Source organism: Pleurodeles waltl, chromosome 1_2 (assembly GCF_031143425.1).
Source record: "Pleurodeles waltl isolate 20211129_DDA chromosome 1_2, aPleWal1.hap1.20221129, whole genome shotgun sequence".
NCBI classification, from domain to species: Eukaryota; Metazoa; Chordata; class Amphibia; order Caudata; family Salamandridae; genus Pleurodeles; species Pleurodeles waltl.
This window is the reverse complement of record NC_090437.1, coordinates 986,622,116-986,645,667: the sequence shown is the minus strand read 5'-3', so window position 1 is coordinate 986,645,667 and position 23,552 is coordinate 986,622,116. Positions and strand designations below refer to the sequence as shown.

The window sequence follows — 23,552 nt, the reverse complement described above, 5'->3', positions numbered from 1 at the left end:
CTCGTCTGCCAAGAAGAAAATAGGTCTCTGATATTTGTGAATAAAATAGAACAGAATGTTTTTTAGCTAAGACATTTGATACTGAGAAATGTACCAGCTTTTTAATAGAAACATTTAGGGCCTCATTATGACCCTGGCGGGCGGCGGAGGCCGCCCGCCAGGATCCCGCCCTCCAAATTACCGCGCCGCGGTCAAAAGACCGCGGCGGGTATTACGAGTTTTCCCCTGGGCTGGCGGGCGGTTCCAGTAAAACCGCCCGCCAGCCCAGGGGAAAACGACCTTCCCACGAGGATGCCGGCTCGTAATCGAGCCGGCGGAGTGGGAAGGTGCGACGGGTGCAGTGGCACCCGTCGCATATTTCAGTGCAAGGCAGACACTGAAATACTTTTCGGGGCCCTCTTACGGGGGCCCCTGCCGTGCCCATGCCATTGGCATGGGCACGGCAGGGGCCCCCAGGGGCCCCGCGACCCCCCCTACCGCCATCCTGTTCATGGCGGCTTTCCCGCCATGAACTGGATGGCGGTAGGGGGGGTCAGAATCCTCATGGCTGCGGAGCGCGCTCCGCAGCCATGGAGGATTCCAAAGAGCAGCGGAAAGTCAGCGGGAGACCGCTGACTTTCCGCTTCTGACCGCGGCTGAACCGCCGCGGTCAGAATGCTCATTGGAGCACCGCCAGCCTGTTGGCGGTGCTCCCGTGGTCGGTGGCCCTGGCGGCCACCGGCCGCCAGGGTCAGAATGACCCTCTTAATGCGGTCCAATGGCAGTCAGTGCTTATTAAGCATAGCAGAGTGGGTACTGTTGTTTTTCCACTAGTGTGCACAGTGGCACTAAAACTAAAGGTGCGGTGGGAGTGGCTACAGGCGTCAAGATGGCGGTCGCACTCTGAGAGTGCTCTGGACCCCTCCGTCATCCGCCCGAACCCACTACCATACCTGATCCTGTCTTCCTGTCTGCTGGGTCCCAAAGAATAGCCCAGTGACCCCTGTCTCCGGTGGACCGAAAACCGGAGCTCCGGGGTTCCTGCGCGCTGTCAGGAGGCGGTGCCGCCTCGTAGTGTGAGAGGCATCCGACACGGGAGCCGCCCGGTGTCCTACCCCGTGGCGTGGGCTCCCGAGCTGGTCGTTCCTGCAGGGGTGTGCCGGGACCGCTGGAGCCACATCCCGGGGCTTTGCACCACCCCGGCGCCGGCCGACCCAGACGGACTCCGCGAACCCGGGGGCAGCCCCCTCCGAAGGCTGGCTGCCTCCCCCGAGGACGGGCTGCGAGACGCTTGGGCCGCGCCCGAAACAGCTACAGCAGAAACGAGAAGAGGTGAGGCGGGGAGACCCGGGCCCCCGGCCACGTGGAGACCCACGCCTTGGGAACCTAAATAATCAGCAAAGAGGGGCCCCGACCTACGGGGTGCCGATATCCGACTCCCGCAGGAGCCTGACAAGGGGCACAGAGGGAGCCGGAGGATCTTTTGCCCCCTTCCCCTCCCGGATTTCATCGAGCCCGGGAGGGAGCTACCCCCCATTACCGAGACTGGGCCTAGGCCTGGATGATGTGGCCGGACCGAGGCGGCCGTGGGACCTGGACGACCCACTGCTGAACGGGACGACGACCGTTCTGTGCTGGCCCTGCGGTGGTGATCCGTAGCGGTGGGGTCGCGGTGCTGTATCGGACGGATCACAGGGGAGCCTTGGACCTTCGCTGCACGAGCTGAGGGACCGGGGACAACCTTGCCCTGACGGAAGAGAAAGGGAGATAGCGGGACTTACCCTTTGCTTTGGGTGCAGAGATGGGCCCCACCCCGAGCTCCCTGAGGGGCATCGGGGTACCGAAATGTGATGAAGATCCGTAAGATGACCACGAAATCAAGACAGCACTAGAGACGCCCATTGGGCGACCACGGCCCCGAGGGAACTCACTAACTGAATATCCCCTGAACTTCCGATCCGACGTAAGAAGTGTCTCCCGCTGCTGGACCGACCTGGGGGTCCGCCGCGATTGGGGAGTGGCGACTGTCTCCCCCACGGGTTCGGTGGTGGACTTGATGCCCTACCCTGTGACTACTGGGCTGCACCCGGGCATCTCTGGCTGGACCCCCTCCCCTAGGAGCGGTCTAGCGGGCTGGGGGCCACCCCGGAGGGAATAAGTGAGAGGCCCCTGACGCGACTAGGCCCCATCCCCACTACAACGTGACTGCTCCCACTCAACCCCACAGGAGACATGGGCAAGGATAGAGCTTCAAGACAGACGCAACCGTCCCAACAGAGGATTGACCAATTTACCACACCGACGGTTCCTCGGACCGGAGGCGACGTACCACCTAACGACCCTGCCAAGGACGGGGTCAGTGCCATCCTTCTTGCAATCCAGACATCACAACGGGCAGTGGAAACTAAAATTGGAGAGGTGAGGGAAGAGATGGGCCTCGTGAGACAAGATCTTAGAAACGCAGTGGGCCGGATCACAGAGGTGGAGAGCCGCATCTCACAGATGGAGGACGACTTGGCCAACCTTAGAACCAAGGTGGCCCAACTACAAACTCGAACTGGTGAACTGCATTGCAGGGCCGAAGATGCTGAGAATCGCTCCAGACACAACAACCTGCGCTTCGTTGGCGGCCCGGAGGGAGCGGAGGATGGCAGGGCCCCCGAGTTTCTGGAGAGTTGGATCAGGTCCTGGATGCCGGAGCACTCTCTCTCACCATGGTTTGCGATTGAGCGAGCACACGGGCCCTGGCCCCGCGGCCCCCGCCGGGTGGGCCTCGGAGACCCATGATAGTGCGCTTTTTCAATTTTAAAGACTGATATGCTGTCCTTAAAGAGGCTAGGCGCTCCCCCGACCTCCTTTGGAACAACCCAAAAATTTTAATTTTCCCAGACTACACCCGCGAGGTCCAGGCCAAGCGTCGATCATACGAACAAGTAAAACAAAAGTTGAGAGCGATGCAACTTTCCTATATGCTCCTCTTTCCTGCGCGCCTGAAAGTAATCCTGGCCGGCAAGGCGCATTTCTTTGAATCAACTGAAGAGGCGTGGGACTGGCTAACAGAAGAAGGCATCGGGAGCCGAAGAGGTCCCGCTGGTCAGTCTAGGGGAACCCGGGAAGGAGGGCCTGGCACGCGAGCGGACACACGGAGAGGTCGGAAACATACTAGGTCCAGACGTGGGAGACAGAGGAGCATTAACGCGCCGGCGGATGAAGACACTCAACCTAGCCTGAACACCCCATCGGGTGGGGGACACGAAGACCCATCGGGGACCAGGCTCCGGGGGAGGAAATGAGAGAGGATCGCTTGAGCCAGTCCCCTGCACTTGGTTATATTAGATTCTAACACACTGGGTTAGACCAACTAAATAGATACAGACCCGCACAAGTGGAGCAGGGCCACATACGTGACAACACAATGTTGTACACTCCAATGCCTTTTTAAGGTAGGGTTTTCACTAGCTGATTACAATTGATCCGACACACAGGAGGGGTCCATCACTCCACTCAATGACAGTCTATATGACTGTGATATCCCTGTTGGGTACTTGGGCGACAGATGCTTCCAGGGTAGAAGTATGGGGTGGGGGAGGTTGGGGGGGGGTACAAAATTTGCATTAAGGTTTAGTAAAGTTGTTATGATAAGTTTCCTTTGCAGCACCTACACCTACCATAATGATCCTCCGCAGTCAAAACGTTTGTCTCTGGGTCCCCGGACGGGCTTCCGACACTTCACCACACAGACATTGTGCACGTAGCTCCCTCACTGACACAGATTCTCTCGTGGAATGTGAACGGTCTCCTGGATAAAATTAAAAGATCCGCACTGTTTAACACCCTACGCAGATATGCCCCTTAAGTGGTCCTGCTACAGGAGACCCATTTACTCGGCACTAAATGCCCCATGCTAGCACGGGGGGCTTTGACAAGGTTTTCCACGCAGGTTTTTCAAGGGGCTCTAGGGGAGTAGCCATTTTATTCCAACGCTCATTACCCATAGTGGTTACCTCCACACAATCAGATCCACAAGGTAGATTTGTAACGGTGACCGGTACGTTACAAGGGTCACTGCTTAATCTCGTATGTGCATACGCACCCCCAGCCGGCTTTGATACCTTTTTACTTACTCTCCGCCGGGTGCTGACAAGCCTCCCGCGGGAATTTACGCTTATTGGAGGAGACTTTAACTCTGTCCTGGACCCACAGCTAGATGTGTCCGGACCAATATCCTCCACCCGATCTGGGAGGGCATCCAGCATGAATGGGTGGGCTGCAGGTTTAGGTCTGTGCGAAGTGTGGAGGACCTGGCACCCCAGAACACGGCAATACACACACACCTCAGCTGCTCACCATTCTCAGGCTAGAATCGATCTCGTGTTCATGCCTGCACTGAATATCTCTAGGGTCACCGGCGCGGAGATATTACCTCGCGGAGTCTCAGACCACTCTCCAGTACGAATCCGGCTAGATGGTGTATACCCGACCCAGCTTCCCACGTGGCGCATGAATACATGGTACCTACAGAATAATGAATATATCATCGAGATAAGGGACCACCTTATCCAATATTTCGAGCAAAACCTGGGGTCTGTGCAGTCCCCAGGCACAATCTGGGCGGCGTGTAAAGTCACACTTAGAGGCTATTCTAAACACTGCGTACGCGCCCGAGAGCGTGCACGCGACTTACAAGTGGCAGCCCTCGAAGCCAAGGCTTTAAGCCTAGAACTGTCCGAGACCACCGCCACATCAGCGTCCGTTTTGAGACGTCTTACTATGATTAGAGAGGAAATAAAACAATTGGTACTTGAGGCCGCGAAACACACCTGGAGAGCATCAGCAGCTCGCGTGTACGGGTGGGGGAGATAAAAACGGCAAACTCCTGCATTGGTTAGCCTTACGGCCACTTAGAGACAGAATTATTCCCGAGGTTGTGGACGAGACGGGCTCACTTGCGAAGACTCCCAATGAAATTGCTACGATCTTTGCCTCCTACTACACACAACTATAAACGGAACGACCCCGTCCCCCGGCTGAAAGGGAGTCCCCCCTCCTGGACGACATGGTCCTTCCCAAGATCTCGCAGGCGACCAGGGAGAACTTAGATGAAACCATAACGCTGGCCGAAATCACAACAGCGATATCCGGCCTGTCTTCAGGCAAAACACCCGGGCCAGATGGCTTCCCATCTGAGCTTTACAACAGATGTGGGGACATTCTAAGCCCCCACCTGCTCAACATGTTTGATGAAGCTGAAAAGACCGGCCGCTTTCCTTCTGGGATCAACCAAGCTACAATAGTGGTAATCCCGAAGACCCAACCACCGTCGCGTAACTGCTCGGCATACAGACCAATCTCCCTCTTGAACGCTGAGATCAAAGTGCTATCAACTTTGCTCACTACCAGGCTGAGGGAAGTGCTCCCCTCACTAGTACACCCAGATCAATGTGGTTTTATGCCGTCTCGCAGTACTAGACACTGCATTAGGCGACTGCACGTCGCACAGTCACACCGCAACACTCTGACTGGGTCCCCCCTCGCCCTCCTTTTGATTGATTTTGAAAAAGCCTTCGATACTGTGGACTGGTCCTATTTAGAGCAAGTCCTAAGAAAGAATGGATTTGGACCCAAATTCCGTGGCCTCGTAAAACTACTCTACTCCAATCCAACCGCACGTATCCAAGTAAACGGGGTAGCCTCTGATCCATTCCCCATCCGTCGTGGAACCCGGCAGGGATGCCCATTATCCCCGCTGCTCTTGCCCCTCGCGATTGAACCATTGGCTAAGCTGTTGAGAGAGGACCCACTGGTGGAAGGATGGTCGTGGCCTGTGGGCCCAGAGGACCGGGTGGCACTGTACGCAGACAATGTCCTCCTTTACCTTTCTAACCCAGCCGTGAGCGGCCCACGAATCTTACAACTCCTAGACCTCTTCTCTCAGGCCTCTGGCCTAACTCTGAACCCAAGCAAATCCCTGTTGGTCCCCTTGCATCCCTCTAGAGGCTGTATAAACTGGCAACAAAACATCCCAATCCGCCGCAATAGTTTTAAATACCTGGATGTCCATATAACCCTGCTGCCCGTATTAACATGGGAACTAAACATTACCCCACTCATTAAGAAATCTAGAAAAGATCTCCAACACTGGCGGAGTTTACCCCTCAATACACTGGGGAGAATAGCGCTATACAAAATGATGATACTCTCCAGATTCTTATACCAATTACAGAATTTCCCACACCCAGTCCCCCGGAAGTGGTTTAACGAAGTGGAGGCGATGGCGCGCCAATTCCTGTGGCACGGATCCCGCCCCAAATTATCCCTTGTTACATGTCAAAGAGATATCCACGACGGGGAACTGGGAATGTCTAACATTTATTTCTATTATTTGGCCATGCACCTACTGGTGATTAATGATTGGCTGTCGGGAGGCTGGACAGACCCCACGTACAGATTAGAACTTCAAGTAATGGGATACAATGGGATCTTCAATGCACTATAAGGGGGTTCGATCCCACAAACTATTCCAGAGGTGACTAGACTGATTCTTACAGGGTGGCGTACGGCCCAAAGGGTCTCGGGTTGGTGGACTCGCCTAACTCAACAGACCCCCCTTTGGCAAGGGAAATGGCTGAGGGAAGTCTCCGCATTGGAAGGGTTCCGGAAATGGGACAACATTGGGATATCCACTCTCGGGGACATCTGGGGCGGGTCACACATTCGATCCTTCGAGGAGCTTCAGAAAATATACTCTTTAAACAACACCCAAATTCACAAATACCTACAACTTAGACACGCTCTACTAGTACACATGCGACCAGGGGACAACATTCCAGAATACAGCCCACTGGAAGCGAAAGTCATGATGGGAAACCTGAGTAAAGGGGGAATCTCCCAGATATACCGTTCTGTCCTCACCAATACCTCACCCCCCCCTCGAGGGACTCCGTCAAAAATGGTAGGGGTGGACAGGCCCCATAGAAGATATAGATTGGAGGGAAGCATTAATGGCCCCTCGGTCAATTACCATAACCTCACGATTTCAGTTGCTACAGACCCTTTACCTACACGCAGCCTACCTTACCCCCAAGAGACTCTTCCGGGCTGGTCTCCGGCCCACAAGTAAATGCCCTCGATGCTCACACCCAGGAGCTGACTTTTTTCACATGGTCTGGGCCTGCCCAACTATAGAGCCATATTGGAGGACGATCGTGGGGGAGATCTCAGAGGTATTACAATCAACGGTAGAGATGTCCCCCCTACCGCTTTTGCTAGGGGCCATGGGAGAGACAGGGCTGAATAGGGCAAACCGAATCTTTTTAGGAGTGGCCTGCCTGGTGGCAAAAAGGGACATCATGACAGAGTGGAAAGCCAAGAAAGCACCGGCCCTCACCAAATGGAGACGAGGAGTAGACGGGTGTGCACAATGCGAAAAACTTGTATACGAAGCGAGGGGGTGCCCAGACAAGTACAATAGAGTGTGGGGGGAACGGGGGAGCGCACTGGTCACCTAGCTTACCCGCGACAGCCAGACTAACCGAAGAACATCTCTTCTAAATCAGGGGTTCACCGGGGGGGAAGGGGATACGCTGTTCGGAGCCCTAACTCCCCAGTGCTTGAGGAACTGTGCCTATGTTATGTAATCATTAGGAAGATCTCTTTCAACTACTGCAACGATGAGGGCTAATGACCCCGAGCTATGAAAGCACAGATACTTACTTAATGTTTGTAGAACCCGCGGGGACCACTGGGACAAATGAGACCAATGACGTAATTAGACGGATGGTGCTAGGCTATTTATATTGTATTTGCATTGTTTTTTCCCTTCTGTTTCTTCTAAAAATCATTAAAAAGTTCTTTATACAAAATTAAAAAAAATAAAGGTGCTGCGGCACCCTATGAAAATTCAATGGGGGTCAGCTGGAAAACTGAAACGGCAAATAAAGTGTTTTTCTTGTTTTCGTATTTGTCTACTTAACCTCTTATATTGCTGCAATTTTGTTTTTTTTATTGACCTCCTCACTACAAATCAATGGTATCTTGTAAAATCAACTATGTCATCTGGTTGCTGGGGTTCAGGGGATTACAAAAGAAGGTGCATAAATCCCATTATTAGGTATCCATTGATATCACCGGAATTACAAATAAGGCATGTAGGGCCTCATTCTGACCCTGGCGGTCCGGCTGAAGTATCGCCAACAGGCTGGCGGTGCTTCATTTTGTATTCTGACCGCGGCTGTGAAGCGGGGGTCACCCAGCCGGGTCTGGCGGTTTTCCGACCCCCTTCCCGCCAGCCTGTTTCTGGCGGTTTTCACTGCCAGCAACAGGAAGTCGGGAACGGGTGTCGTGGGGCCCCTGGGGGCCCCTGCACTGCCATGCCACTGACATGGGCAGTGCAGGGGCCCCCTAACAGGGCCCCAGCAGGATTTTCACTGTCTGCTTTGCAGACAGTGAAAATTGCGACGGGTGCAACTGCACCCGTCGCACCCCTGCAACACCGCCGGCTCCATTCGGAGCCGGCTTCTATGTTGCAGGGCCTTTCCCGCTGGGCCGGCGGGCGCCCTTTTGGCGGTCGCCCGCCTGCCCAGTGGGAAAGTCAAAATGGCCCCCGCGGTCTTTTGACCGCGGAGCGGTCTTTCGACGGGGGTAGTTAAACTCAGAATGACCCCCGTAGTCTTTCATTCATTTGATTCAATTTTATAGGTTTATTCTACGAATACTGTATGCAGTTAAAACTCTTGCATCACTATGAAACAAAAATGTTCACCTAACCCATTCCTCGCAGACTCATATTTCGGGGAAGATGAACAAGACTTCAAATTCTATGTCAGGACCAGAGGGTCCGATTATGCTATCTCTTTCTTTACTGTCTTAAAATAGCAGCCAATCAAATACAAGTAAACAGAAAAACTATACATCCCATGATGCTTCACACAATGTAACATGGTCCAATCACCAAGCATGACCTCTGTCCATAATACTCTTGACCCTCGACGTCACTTCCTCTTTCTTTGCTGCTTCGCAACAGATAAGTAACCCATATTTATTCTCTTCGTATTGGGTGGCTTTTATTATAATTTGCATTGTTTATACTGTTCTGATTTAGCGTGCTCTATTTATGTTTATAGCGCGTGTCGCGCTAACTGTTTTTCTGACCTTTTGTCCGAATTTATGCCCGTTTTTTATGTGGAGTGGGAGCCGGGGCAGAGCTGCGTGTGCTCCACGCAGTCTCTTTTCCTTTTTTATTGAAGGCGCGCGCACGTTCTGTAATGAGCTGATCTTCTCTGAAAGCCGGCTCGTTCGGGAGTGCAGCACGCGTGTGTGCCTTTTCAGTTTCCCCATTCCATCGTTTGTACCCCTGGACGCCCCACTATCCCCAAAATAGTGAGGGTTGTAAAATACATACGAGGCTTCTGCCTAAAGTGCTTTTTCAGGCAGCTCCCTCCACACTTTAATTGGGCTTTAATTCTTCTGCCTGATTAGGGGTTTTTGCACTCCCCCCTGACGTTTATGAAATAAAAGACTGTAAAAAATACTTTAAAAGTATATATATATTTTTTCTTCATTACTAACATTTGTTACTTATACTATCCCATATTATATCATGGCTCAGTGGGATGACCAAGAGGCAGAATATTACACAGAAGAGCTGGGTAACCAGCTGGAGGTTAACTTAGTAGAAGCCCTTGATACTAGGGCTCAGCAATCAGTGAATGACGCCCTAGTGAGAGCTTTGGGACCCTTTTCAAATCAACTTTTTGATTACGCTCGCTCCCAGGGTTGGGTGCAAGGACAACAACCTCAATCTGATAGAAAAAAGTCAAAAGCTAAGGCAAAACATTTAGAGGAGTCTCGTGCTGATGTTAGTGGAATTCACGCCGATGCCTTCGAGAAACTTCGCAAGAAGTGTAGTGGGAGCATAACTATAGTTCTAAAGATGTATCTTTTTCCCCTTCTTCCTCTGATAAAGATTCTTCCTCCAAGGATTCGGATGACTCAGATACCGGGATTCCCAGTATGCCTATTATTAGGCCTATCTGCCCCGAGGGGGGGGGGGGGGGGGCAGAAACCTCTAGGCACCAGGGATCTTTTTTTTTTTTTTATTTATTTTTTAGGAGGTGGGGAGCGACCCCTTAGGCAAGGGTCGCTCCCCTAGGGGGCAAATTACATTTAGGCCGGGCAGATTGGCCTATTTTTATGAGGCCAATCTGCCCCGAGGGGGGCAGAAACCACTAGACACCAGGGAGTTTTTTTTTTCTTCGTGAATTTCACGCAAGTGGAGCGACCCCTTAGGCAAGGGTCGTTCCCCTGGGGGGCAAATTTATTTTAGGCCATTTCTGCCCCCCTGGGGGGCAGATCAGCCTATTTTAATTAGGCTGATCTGCCCCCAAGAGGGGCGGAAACCACTAGGCACCAGGGATTTTTTTGTTGTGGTTGTTGTTTTACAGATGATGAGCGATCCCTTAGGCAAGGGTCGCTCCCCTGGAGGGGCAAATTGTATATAGGCCATTTCTGCCCCGATCGGCCGATTTTAGGTCAATCTGCCCACAAGGGGGCAGAAACCACTAGGCACCGGGGATTTTTTTTTTGCGCCAATGTCACGCAAGGGGAGCGACACCGTAGTCAAGGGTCGCTCCCGGGTGAGGAGGGGGGGATTAATTTTAGGCCATTTCAGCCCCCCCCGGGGGCAGATCGGCCTATTGTTATTAGGCCGATCTGCCCCCAGGGGGGGGCAGAAACCTCTAGGCACCAGGGCTAATTTTATTTTTTTGGTTTTTTTTTGTTTGTTTGTTTGTTTTAGAGATGGGGAGCAACCCATTAGGCAAGGGTCGTTCCCCTGGGGGGCAAATTGTATTTAGACCATTTCAGATCGGCCGATTTTAGGTAAATCTGCCCCCAAGGGGGCAGAAACAACTAGGCACCGGGGATTTTTTTTTGTTTGCCAATGTCACACTAGGAGAGCGACCCCGTAGGCAAGGGTCGCTCCCCTGGGGGCTGGGGGAGGCATAATTATTTTAGGCCATTTCTGCCCTCCCTGGGGCCGGCTGAGCTAGAGGCCATAATCCACAGGTAGGCACTTTGTAAAAAACACCTCTGTTTTCTGTGAAAGAAATGTGATGTGTCCACGTTGTGTTTTGGGCCATTTCATTTCGTTGGCGCTAGGCCTACCCACACAAGTGAGGTATCATTTTTATCGGGAGACTTGGGGGAACGCTGAGTGGAAGGAAATTTGTGGCTCCTCTCAGATTCCAGAACTTTCTGTCACCGAAATGTAAGGAAAACGTGTTTTTGTAGCCAAATTTGTAGGTTTGCAAAGGATTCTGGGTAACAGAACCTGGTCAGCGCCCCACAAGACACATCATCTTGGATTCCCCTAGGTCTCTAGTTTTCAAAAATGCACAGGTTTGGTAGGTTTCCCTAGGTGCCGGCTGAGCTAGAGGCCAAAATCTGCAGGTAGGCACTTTGAAAAAACACCTCTGTTTTCTGTCACAAATTGTTATGTGTCCACGTTGTGTTTTGGGGCATTTCCTGTTGCGGGCGCTAGGCCTACCCACACAAGTGAGGTATCATTTTTATCGGGAGACTTGGGGGAACATAGAATAGCAAAACAAGTGTTATTGCCCCTTGTCTTTCTCTACATTTTTTCCTTCCAAATATAGAGAGAGTGGAAAAAATACGTCTATTTGAGAAATGCCCTGTAATTCACATGCTAGTATGGGCACCCCAGAATTCAGAGATGTGCAAATAACCACTGCTCCTCAACACCTTATCTTGTGACCATTTTGGAAATACAATGGTTTTCTTGATAGCTATTTTTCACTCTTTATATCTCAGCAAATGAATTGCTGTATACCCGGTATAGAATGAAAACCCACTGCAGGGTGCAGCTCATTTATTGGCTATGGGTACCTAGGGTTCTTGATGAACCTGCAAGCCCTATATATCTCCGCAACCAGAAGAGTCCAGCAGACGTAACAGTATATTGCTTTAAAAAATCTGACATTGCAGGAAAAAGTTACAGAGTAAAACGTAGAGAAAAATTGATGTTTTTTTCACCTCAATTTCAATATCTTTTTTTTCCAGTTGTTATTTTCTGTAGGAAACGCTTGTAGGATCTACACAAATTACCCCTTGCTGAATTCAGAATTTTGTCTACTTTTCAGAAATGTTTAGGTTTCTGGGATCCAGCATTGGTTTCATGCCCATTTCTGTCACTGACTGGAAGGAGGCTGAAAGCACAAAAAATCCCCCTTTTCCCATTTTTTTGAAAAAAACAACATTTTCACTGTATTTTGGCTAATTTCTTGGCCTCCTTCAGGGAAACCCACAAAGTCTGGGTACCTCTAGAATCCCTAGGATGTTGGAAAAAAAGGACGCAAATTTGGCTTGGCTTGCTTATGTGGACAAAAAGTTATGAGGGCCTAAGCGCGAACTGCCCCAAATAGCCAAAAAAAAGGCCTGGCACAGGAGGGGGAAAAGGCCTGGCATCGAAGGGGTTAACAGGGGAAACGTTGTTTGAGCCCCTCATTGTTCTTGGTCCCAACTTGACGGATTTCCCCGAAACATCCTATGCGCAACAAGAATCACCGGGCTACTTTTTTTTAATGAAGATTAATCAAACAGTGCCAAAGATATAGGCAAGTCAAAAAAAAAACATGGTCCTAACTATAACTGGCGACTGCCAGTAGATATATGTATATATAAATATATATATATTTTTTTTTAAATCAAGCTTATCACACCCTTTTGCTATTTGTTTCTATTTTTTTCTGATATATATAAACCACAGGAGGCTGCATTGTAGCTGCCGCTTAAAACTTTTCTATCCTTGGGGAACATTTTCTTTTTTCACAATGCACCCATGTTCCCTCTTGGAATAGAGGGTAATCTAAAATATATGCCTCTATGTTCTCCTAATAAAACAGAGACAGCAGTACAGTGGTCATACCTGGTAATTTAGCTGCATAGAAAGACTACTATTTAGAAAGAGACCATATTCCCTACATGTAGTCAAACCTTTCTGCTCTTAAACCAAATATTTGAGGTAATATGTTTTGAAATGCACCACTGGATACCTTTATTCTGTAAATGGCCTTGTGCAGGTATACAAACTCATTCACTTAAGGAGAATGTTTGACCTATTTGTTACACTTACACAATGATTTACCAGAGTCCATATGCTTTTGGTGAGAAAAGCCACTAATCAACAAACCCAGAATCAAAACTGTGCAGCACCAATGGTGTCCAGGTGTCTTGGATACCTCTGCATTCACTTGGATATAAGCTACTCACTTTGTATGTAGTATTGTTCAAGGGTATCAAGGATGAGTAGTCAGGCTTACTCAAAGGATTGGTAGAGAGTTTAAAATTCAGCTGCTGCATGACAAGTCTCACAATCAGGAAATGCAATTTCCATTTAGGGTGACCATTTCCCTCCAAGTACACAGTTTCCAGGCCTGGACTTTTGTGAGATAGGCTAATTCATCATGGATTTCATAGACCTTTTTTGGCTTGCACTGGACAGATTAGACTAACACATCTAAAATTAACGATGTGTGGGTGAAACGCTCAAGAATAGAGGCCATGGACATAATGACCTGGAACTACTATTGTTTTATTGGTCTCTTATTTACAGATAAGAAAGCTGGGGATCTTTCGTTCTCTACCCTTCAGAATGTATGTTGGACCAAGTCAATAACAAGTGTCCTCTGTGGGTTCAGGAGTACAATCTGTGAGCTCAATATCTGTAGCAGCCTTCTAAGTTGGTGGTATCCACCTTGGTAACATTACTGAGACCCTGACAGTCTGCATAAAAGCCTGGGTCAAAAAACCTTTGCTTCAGTATCAACACAACTGTGTTGACCTATGGCATTGGCCGTCACATTGGTACCTGCAATCATTTATCCTTCGGTAAACTCAACTGACTTTTGAGGTACCAGTTTGTAGGGTCTTCCTTCTTTCACTCTGAGGTGTCAGGAGCAGGGTGAATTGGTAGCTTTGCCTGGCACAGAGTGTCAATCAAAGGACAGTGATATAAGTGAAACAGTTTTACCATTCTCTATTGGAACATATCTTCAGCTCTAAGAAGGCTGCAGGGTCCACCTGCAGAGGCACCAAAAGGGGAATCCTTCTGTTTATCATGAGCCCCAATCTCTTTTTTAACTTGTAAATCACCTCAGCAGGATGACCATGGAGTTGGCGCTATCTCAAGTGCTATTTTCAGGTGTCTTCTTAAGGGTGCATGTTGGAAATGGCCATTTTTGCAGGATCATCCCCAGTCTTTTTGCCTCCTTCCTCATATCGGACCGTTTTTTGTTGGCTTTTAGGACTCTGGGCACTTTACCACTGCTAACCAGTGCTAAAGTGCATATGTTCTCTGTGTAAAGTGTACTGTTGATTGGTTTATCCATGATTGACATATTTGATTTACTGATAACTCCCTAGTAAAAAGTGCACTAGGAGGTGCCCAGGGCCTGTACATCAAATGCTACTAGTGGGCCTGCAGCACTGGTTGTGCCACCCACATTAGTAGCCCTGTAAACATGGCTCAGACCTGCCACTGCAGTGTCTGTGTGTGCAGTTTTAAACTGCCAATTCGACTTAGCAAGTATACCCATTTGCCAGGCATAAACCTTCCCTTCTACTACATGCCAGGCACCCCTAAGGTAGGCCGTAGGTAGCCCCAGGGGCAGGGTGCAGTGTAAAAGGTAGGACATACACTAGTGTGTTTTATATGTCCTAACAGTGAAATACTGCCAAATTCGGTTTACACTGTGCAAGGCCTATCTCTCTCATAGGTTAACATGGGGGCTGTCTTTAAATATCCTTAAAGCACAATTCCCTTTGAGAGCAGATAAAAATGTGGAGTTTAGGGTCTCTGAACTCACAATTTAAAAATACATCTTTTAGTGTAGTTGGTTTTTGAATTGTCTGTTTGAAAATGCCACTTTTAGAAAGTAGGCATTTTCTTGCTTATACCATTCTGTAACTCTGCCTGTTTGAGGATTGTCTGCCTGGGTCAGTTTGACTGTTGGGTTGTTTTACACCTCTTTAGACAGTGACACAAAAGGGGGCGGGGTGTAGCCTGCATATCCTGATGAGCCATCTGAGCTAGAGAGGAGGGAGGAGGGAGGAGTGGTCGTTCACACCTGAAAGGACTGTGCTTGCCCTCACACAATGCAGTCTCTGACCACCTAGTGTGCGTCTGGGGCCTGGCCTAGACAAGGAAGAATCTTGCAAACACTTGAGACTTTGCTTTGAAGTTTGCCAACTTCAAAGGCAGAACTGGATATAAGAAGACCCAAAACCCCAGACTTTTAGAATATTTCTGGAATCAAGAGGAACCTCTGCAAGGAGAAGAGCTGAAGGAGGAGTACTGTCCCTCTGCTGTGCCGCTTTGCTGGACTGGCCTGCAGTTGCTGCTTCTGCCTGAAAAGAGTGCAAAGGGTGAAATTTGCTGTGTGTCCTGCTTGAGAAAATTCTCCAAGGGCTTGGAGTGGAGCTTGCCTCCTGTTGGAAATCTCAGGGACACCAAAGACTTCAGTTTCCTCGACCTGCAGCACTGGAAACTGTGTGTTTTGTGCTGTTCAAGAGGAAAAACCACCACAACGCCTCCAACGACGCCGATGGCCTGCACCGTGACCTGCCGACACCACACGGAGTCGCACTGCCCCGCTTCTCACCGCGACCCTGGTCTCCCCGACGCAGTCATCGGACGACTTCACCAAGCCGCTGCTCCCACCACGACCTGTGGTCCCCGCACTCTGGCATCGCCTGCTCACACCGCAGCCTGGGTATCCCCAACGACGACGCCCAAGTTGACACCAGCGACGCTGCCTGCACCATGGCCTGTAGACACCGCTCATGAGGTACACAAAGCACCGTTCTGCGCCACCCCGTCCCGCACAGCAGCCCCGGTCCACCGACACAAACACCATCGACTCCTGTGTCATCACCAGCCTAGGCCAGCACTCTGTACTCAAACAAGACATTCTTGATCACTCTGTGCTTTTTCCAAGGCTACAGCACGGTACATTGCCAGTGAACGTGGTAGAAGTTTAGTCTCCAACATTCGTAGAAAACATACATCCTTACGTAGGGGCATTTTCCCAGGACATAGCTGTGTTGTTATATAAACACTTCCTTGTCTCTTACACGTTAGAGGGAGATTCTAGCCAGAGAACCACAACTGTATGCTGATTGCCGAATGCTTCGCTACAGATGCTAACGCAGACCGCAGGCCTTTGCTCAGGTATGGGGCATGATGTCTTCCCAGGGGAACCTGAAGGGCAGATTTAGAGCTTAACATGCTGTGCTCTATCATAGCCTAGGTAGGAGTTATGCTATTGACAATATGATAGCATTATTTTTATGCTTCACTCTTCTCGTCACAATTTTAATACTGTCATGTTGTGTCGTCCTGGTTATTGCAGCTCACGCTTTGCTATCTAAGATGCAGTCGTTTTATTAAACTCATTACTGAAACATATACTGCCTCTGTTGTCACTTATATATGAGACCAACTGTAACTGGGAGAAACGGATGAGACCTGAGTGACCACAGCTTCCCTGAGAAACCAATCATGTCATGCGCTCGGCTGCCCAGTCATCCCTGTCCTTGGGTAGAGAAGAGGCACTGCTAGTTAGCCAGAGTAAAACCCGGACTTGAGCGACAGGCGTCACCCGCAGTAGATTAGACTTAGTCTCCCACACCGTGGGAGATTCTGCCGCTCAAAATCCAGTAGTCTCATTAGAATAATGAGAGCCTGCGCGACAACATCGTCCTGCTTCGCACCGCAGCCCAGACACCATCCACGCCAGCACATCTGACTTCACCAGCCTGGAGTTCGATCTACAACCCATGTGACCTCAAGGGCCCGACAACTCCTGCACCGACTCCGGAACTGACACCGCAACGTCACTCTCCGGAGCTCACCGCGAGGATCACGACGCCCTGCAAATCCGAGGTACTGTTTGTGGGTCTTCCCGACACTGTAGCTGGCCTGCAACGCCACGGCCGGCCTGAACTGTTGCTTTTGTTGATCACGACATCGTGATAGTCCCGGGTGGAGCTATCGACTTCAAGGAACTGTATTTTTGAGTAAATCTTGCAGAATTCATATTTTTATTACTGTATGTTGGATTTTTATCATATTTGGTCTTGTTTTATATAAATAAATATTGGCTATTTTTCTAAAACTGGTGTGGTGCCCATTTGTAGTGTTTTCACTTATTACTGTGTGTTATGTGCAAATGCTTTACACATTGCTTCTGATATAAGCCGGACTGCTTGTGCCAAGCTTCTAAGGGGGTGAGCAGGGGTTATCTGAGCGGGTATCTCCCTTATCCTGACTAGAGTAAGGGTCTACTTGGACAGGGTGCAAACCCACTGCCAACTAGAGACACCATTTCTAAGAGTGCACTTTGTTTTATCTAGACCAGGGCATCACCCTGGTGAAATTTCTCTTGATCCTGGATCCCTCAGTAGACATACTTCACAATGCTCTCTCACTCCATCCCCTAGACAAGCAGTGTCCACTGTAGTATTCCTAGAGCATACTCTGCCCTTTCAAGTATCAATCTTTATAAATGTAACTTTTAGTTACATAAGCAGAGGTAAAAAAACGTAATTCACTGTATCTGTGTGGCTGTTTCGATGAACTACAAGTTGTTGAGCACATTCAGGGCTACACGTTGTTGAGCATATTCAGGGTATCCCCCTCAGGGGATAGCAGCTTCTTGGGCAGAGTCACAAGGGGCCTAATTTTTGAACATCCGAAATACAACTTTAGTGTTGTCAATATACATATTTATCCACCTCTGCTGGTATATGGCATATTCCTCACTGTATGGTCTTTGACACTAACCCACCACGGAGTCTCTCTTTTTATGATAAGCCACTGATGTTGCAGCATTTCTGGTTTCTATAGTTGCATCCTTAATATATCTCAGATGTATGGAGGGGGGTTAAGTGTTGCAGATGCTTGGTACATTCACATAAGTGACGAAATGACAAGTCTAATGGACAAGGTGGTAATGGGTTCATTACTTGCTAGTGATCCTCATGACTGTGTATCCAGCCATTCTTATCAGAGTCCTTCATCTTATCACTCTTGGTTTTACAAAAAAAGCACTGGGATATGGACAAGTGTAAGAGCATTATTTGTAGTAGAGAAAGTAACCAGTGAAAAACAAAATGATTATTTATTGAATACTTGGAATCTGATATAATTCAGATTCAAAGCTGAAGGGCTTTCCCCTGAAAGGGGGCAAATATGTGCTTGTCTCCCAGATATGGACTTATCCTCTGTAAGATAAATGACTATGATTAGAACATTAAAGTTTACAACATAAGTTATGATTCTAAACATTCTTTACGAGGATAAAGCTACATTTTAACTACTGGGTCAGATTTAGGAGTAATGTATTACCACCCCTATCCCCTGTCGTTTTCCCCTGCCAACTTTCAGTATTTCTGACCTACCAAAATTTACAGGTGTTTCCCATTTTCCATATTTTAACTAGGAATACAAGGTATTTACCACATCAATACTTCACTTTGATGCATCTGAATTTAAGAGTGCAGTGAATACTTCACCACATTCTGGCCCACTCATAAGCAGGGTCTAAGAAGAGTGACAAGAACAAATGGAAATTCTTTGGTAGAGAAGATATGTACTATACTGAGGAGGCAAACTGTCCCCTGAAATGTCAAAAGGGAAACCAAAAGAAGAATGTTTCATATTATCCTGTGCTTCCTCCAACCCAGTTCATTCTTTTAGTATTAAAATCAAATTCAGGATAAAGCCTTAGAGAGAGGAGGAGAGTTTTGATGTGAAGACAAGCTGCACTTATGAGTATAAGACTGATATATAATTTGCCATTTCTTATGCATTGAAAGAAAGAGTAGAAAGGCTGCTGTATGGTTTGATTTATTTGTAAATCTGGTACTCTTCAAGAGTTTGCAGGCACACTTAGGTTACTGTTAAAATTTGCAACAGGCAAAGACATAGTTGGGATTTAAATCTTTTATGTCAATGTTCTTGTTTATATTTTGAAGATTACAGGGGACAACAACTCCACTTCTTTGTGTTTTACTAAATGAGATCCTGTTACTCCCAAGACCTCCAAAGAGCTAACATCTACCATTTAATCTGGTACTTTCGGTTAAGTATGTCCAGCATGGATCAAACGTATGGGGTTGATAGGCTATGTCTTAGTCATGCAGCGCTCTGCAAATAGTCTGCTTCTCATGTATATGTTCCTCATAACTGAAAACAGGCAATGGTTTTCCATGTAGTGAAAATAAATGCCTGCTGGCAACAATATCCCATGCAACTATCGCCACATGTCACTCCTTCCTGTTCCTATCAAAATACAGGGAAAAACTGTTAACACTGATTTCACTCAAATCACTGGAACAGACTCAGTAGTCACCACAGCTTAATTTGGAGTCGGGCCTCAACATAGCACAGAAGGAGTGCTGGTAATGGTAGATGAATTATCCTGGATTTGGGGCAAAGGCGTCAGAGCAGCTCTAATAGTTTTCAGCCTATCTGAAAGTTTATTCTACTGACATTATTTCATGAGACTGCAACCCGGGACATTACTTTGTATTGGCTGGTATAATACTAGCAAGCTAAAACCCAAGTAATTATATTCTCCTCTTGTTATTCAGTCTCCAACGTGGTGAACCAAGATGCTCCTCAGGGCTCTTCATTAAGGGCCAGATGTACAAAGAATACATTTTGCGACTTCCTAATTGCCAATCTTTGTGATTCACAATTAGGAAGTTGAAAACTGTGTACGTGTGTGTCTCAGACAGATTTAGCAATTCCAAGTGGGTCACAAATGAACCTACCTCATCAGAAATCATGAAGATTTGTGGAGGATAGTCTACCTCCATGTACGTGTGATGCAGTTTCCAAGAAAAACACCACATTTGATACTCTTTTCCCGTTTTTATTGAGAGCTGTGAAAACTTTATTTCATCCTACTTTTTAAAAACATGAATGTAACTGAGAACAACCCTGCTTTTGGTATTTGCAACAACTTCATTCGTACTCTATTTGCCAATGATTGGCCAAGTCATAAAATACAGATGTAAATAGAGATGCATTCGATCTTAGCCTTTTAGATATTGCTTTTCGCAAGTATGGTTTGACTGCCTTTTTATAATGTAATTTTAATACTTTCCTTTTTTATTTTACCTTTTCCATGAATTACATGTTTGTAATTTTTATTAACATATCTTTCACAGTTCCAATGTCTGAATCAAGTAAAGAGACTGATTGATAGCTATACCAGTACTTACCTTTAGGTGAAGTACTGGAATTGCCGGCTACCACCTGGCTGCTGACTGAAGCATAAGAAGAGCCTCCCCTCCCGAGACTGATGTGGTTAATGTTAGCAGCAGAAGCTGGGGCACCTTTTGGATGAGAGGAATTTCTTTCAGATGCTGGTCTGGGCCCAGGAGCCATCAGCCGTCCATCATTTGCACTGGCACTGCGCCCTCTGCCCCTACCTCTGCCAGCCTGACGCCAAGCACTCTCCATTTTCTAGAATTCGAATATTGCCAGTGAACCTGAAATAGAAGACCACAAACACCAGTAAATAAAAAAAACTAAAATGTATTTTTCAATTCAAAGCCAATCAAAGTAGCAATACAAATTGCTAGAAATTGAAATCACCACCTTCCCAACCTATTTGCATCAATGCAACATGCACTAGAGAGCAGAAAACTATATGTTTTCATTTGTGGATAATGAATAACATAAAAAAGAACATTACTTTGTGCGCCTTGTGCAGCGATCTGAACTGGCACAAAGGCAACATGTCTGATGCTGAATAAATGAGCCACATTCCATGCCAGCCTTGAAATCTCATGAGGCAAGTAAACTAGTTGGCTTTACAAAGCAAATGGCATTATCCCTACGTCCCTGCTCCTCATCCTAGTGATTACTTTTGAGGTGAACTCCACCTCAACAAGGAGAAGAAAAACAAGGGGTAACCCCACCCACCCTACAGCAGTATAACCACCCCTTTACCCACATGACTTCCTGCTTTTTTCTCTTGCCTAAGACAGCAACAGGGGTGTGGGACCCCTGTTGGACTTGGGTCTTCTGTATGGGATGCCCGTAGGTGAAAGTCCTACTCCAAACACTGGAGAAACTCTTAAATATGGAGTGCTTCAATTCTCTTTCAGCTGTTCAATGTGACCTTACATCAGTTTTACAGTTTTTCTTGGATGGGTTTCAAAAGCAATTGGCTGTAACGAAGTTAACAGGCCAGTGGGCTGCAATAAAGGGCTTTAAGGAGTCTTGGTCCTTTTCTAGCAGTGACTTTGGTTTGGTGGTCAGACTCTTAAAGAGTTTTTCTCTTTCTAGACCAGAGTCTAGGCCCTTTGCTCCTCGATGAGATTTGTCTTTAGTCCTTAAGGCATCATTACAAAGCATGCCAGTTGAACCTCCGATTTCTGTTCATTTAAAGTATGTATCCTTTAAGGTAGCATTCCAAGTGACAATTACATCTGCTAGAACGATTGGTGAGCTAGGGGGATTGTTATAGAAACCTCCTTTTATACAGATTCTGGAGGATGATGTCTTGTTTAAGCACAATCAAGCGTTCCTTCCAAAGGTAGCACCCAAGGTGCAAAGGGAATAAGAGGTTGTTTTTACCAGTTTTTTCCTTTCTCTGTCCTCTATGGAGGAGGAACTTTTTTAATTTATTAGATGTTAAAAGAGCAGTTGAACTATACCTCCAAAGATCTGAGGGGTATGAGAAAACTGAACTTTGTTGTTACTTTTGGTGGTGCCAATCAGGGACACAACGTTTCTACTATTACTTTAAGCAGCTGGATTAGATCCAATATTGTGTTATTATCTGTCTTATGTTTATCTATCTGAAGGGATATGTGGTTGATCCACTAGAGGGACTGCAGCCTCCTCGGAGGAAGCACAGGAAGTAGCTCTGTCAGAGACCTATACAGTTGCTATTTGGGGTTCAGCTCAATAGTGCAACACTATTGTATTAAGAGTGTTGTGGGGATAAACCATTTGGGTAAAACGTTCTGAATGCAGTATTTTTGCATAATTTGATTGCTTTACTTACATATTGATTGAAAGGTACTTGGACATAATTGGTATAATGTGTTTTTATCATTTTAGTAAGTAATGGGCTGGACGTGAAGGCCAGCTTTTTGCTTGGGTAAGCCTAAAAAATGATGACTGGGACGAGGGCAGGGGATGGAGGGATAATGCCTGGTTACTTATCAATAAATTTAATTATCCTTAGTTCCTTACTGTTCTCTTCACAGTCATTATTTCCCACCCTCACAGCTGGTCTTCATGAGGATTGGTATGGCCAAGAGATGATGTAGGTAAGAGGGAGGTTATACTACCTTAGGGTGGATGAGGTTAACCCACCAGTTTCTGTTTTTTTTTCTCCTGGCTGAGTTGGAGTTCATTGTCATAGTTGGACTCTCGCTCCTAGGCAAGACTACTGGTTTAGGGATGAGAGCACATTTGTTTGTAAGGCGACCAGACTAATCCTACAACAAGTCACAAATATCGGCCCAACCCTCTGGGCTCACAAGCAGTCCTATAGCAAAAACCCAAACCAAAAAAAGTGATCTCTGGAAGCCTTTATGCATGGACTCCAGAATGCAACATCTCAGGGGAGTCACAGTGGAAGGAGATAACCCTTTTCGCACGTTATTAATAAATCTCAATCACACATAGGCAATGGAGTAGATGCAGCAAAGTTTTCAATTGGTTTATTAAAAAAGACTCAATCTCCTGTAAAATGCATGAGCTGCAATGATTAGGATGATGAATGATGCAAGAAGCAGAACTGTAAAGATGAGAGTCGTGAATACAAAGACCCTCACCATCTTGCAATAAACATGAAATGTAAAATCCCTAAAACCCTGGCATGGAAAACCTAATCCCCGGGACATCTTGTTTGGGGTCAAGGGCAACAAGTTTTTATGTTTACTTTGTCCTTGGGACAAGTAGGCCCAGCCCTCTGCAGCCCAAACCCTCTGGCTGCCTGTTTACGGAGAGTAGAACTCTCTGCAGTTGAGGTAATGTGTTTCCAAAAAGATAATGCTGTTCGAACTTGTATTTATGGTTCATTATTTGAAAGTCTTCATTATTAGGGTGAGTGCTTTAAATAAATGTGTAAGGTCACACTTCACTACTGACGTTGGTTCCAGTACAAAAAAAAAAAAAACGTGTATACACATGTTTGAAAAGTTTAGGCTATGAGGCTAAGTATAATGCTCCCAGAATGCTCTCTGATTAGATGCAAATGAAGTGTCATTTAGTAAAATGTGTAGATGCATGCTAGTATTTCCCAAAAATATTTCTAATGGGAAATCAGTGTAACCATTTTCAACACGATTATGGGAAGCATGAAAATTAACAAACACTGACAGAGCCAACTGATCTGACATATTTTTATAAGTCTTTTAGTTTCATCAATGCGTGTCTTGTTTGACATGGCTTTTGTAACAGTTTATTGTTTTGGAATCTACCAGGCCCTCAACATTGTAACAAACACTGGCAAAAAAAAAAAAAA

General features: G+C 47.3%; 1 protein-coding gene across 1 annotated transcript in view; it reads right to left on the bottom strand.

The window, feature by feature from the left end:
- The window catches only part of NFXL1 (nuclear transcription factor, X-box binding like 1), a 588,746-nt gene that overhangs the window by 521,949 nt on the left and 43,245 nt on the right, over positions 1 to 23,552 (bottom strand). The window contains exon 2 of the mRNA XM_069201637.1: positions 20,287 to 20,556. Coding sequence (XP_069057738.1) covers positions 20,287 to 20,527 — 241 coding nt within the window. The 5' untranslated portion in view covers positions 20,528 to 20,556. The remainder of the gene's footprint in view (positions 1 to 20,286; positions 20,557 to 23,552) is intronic.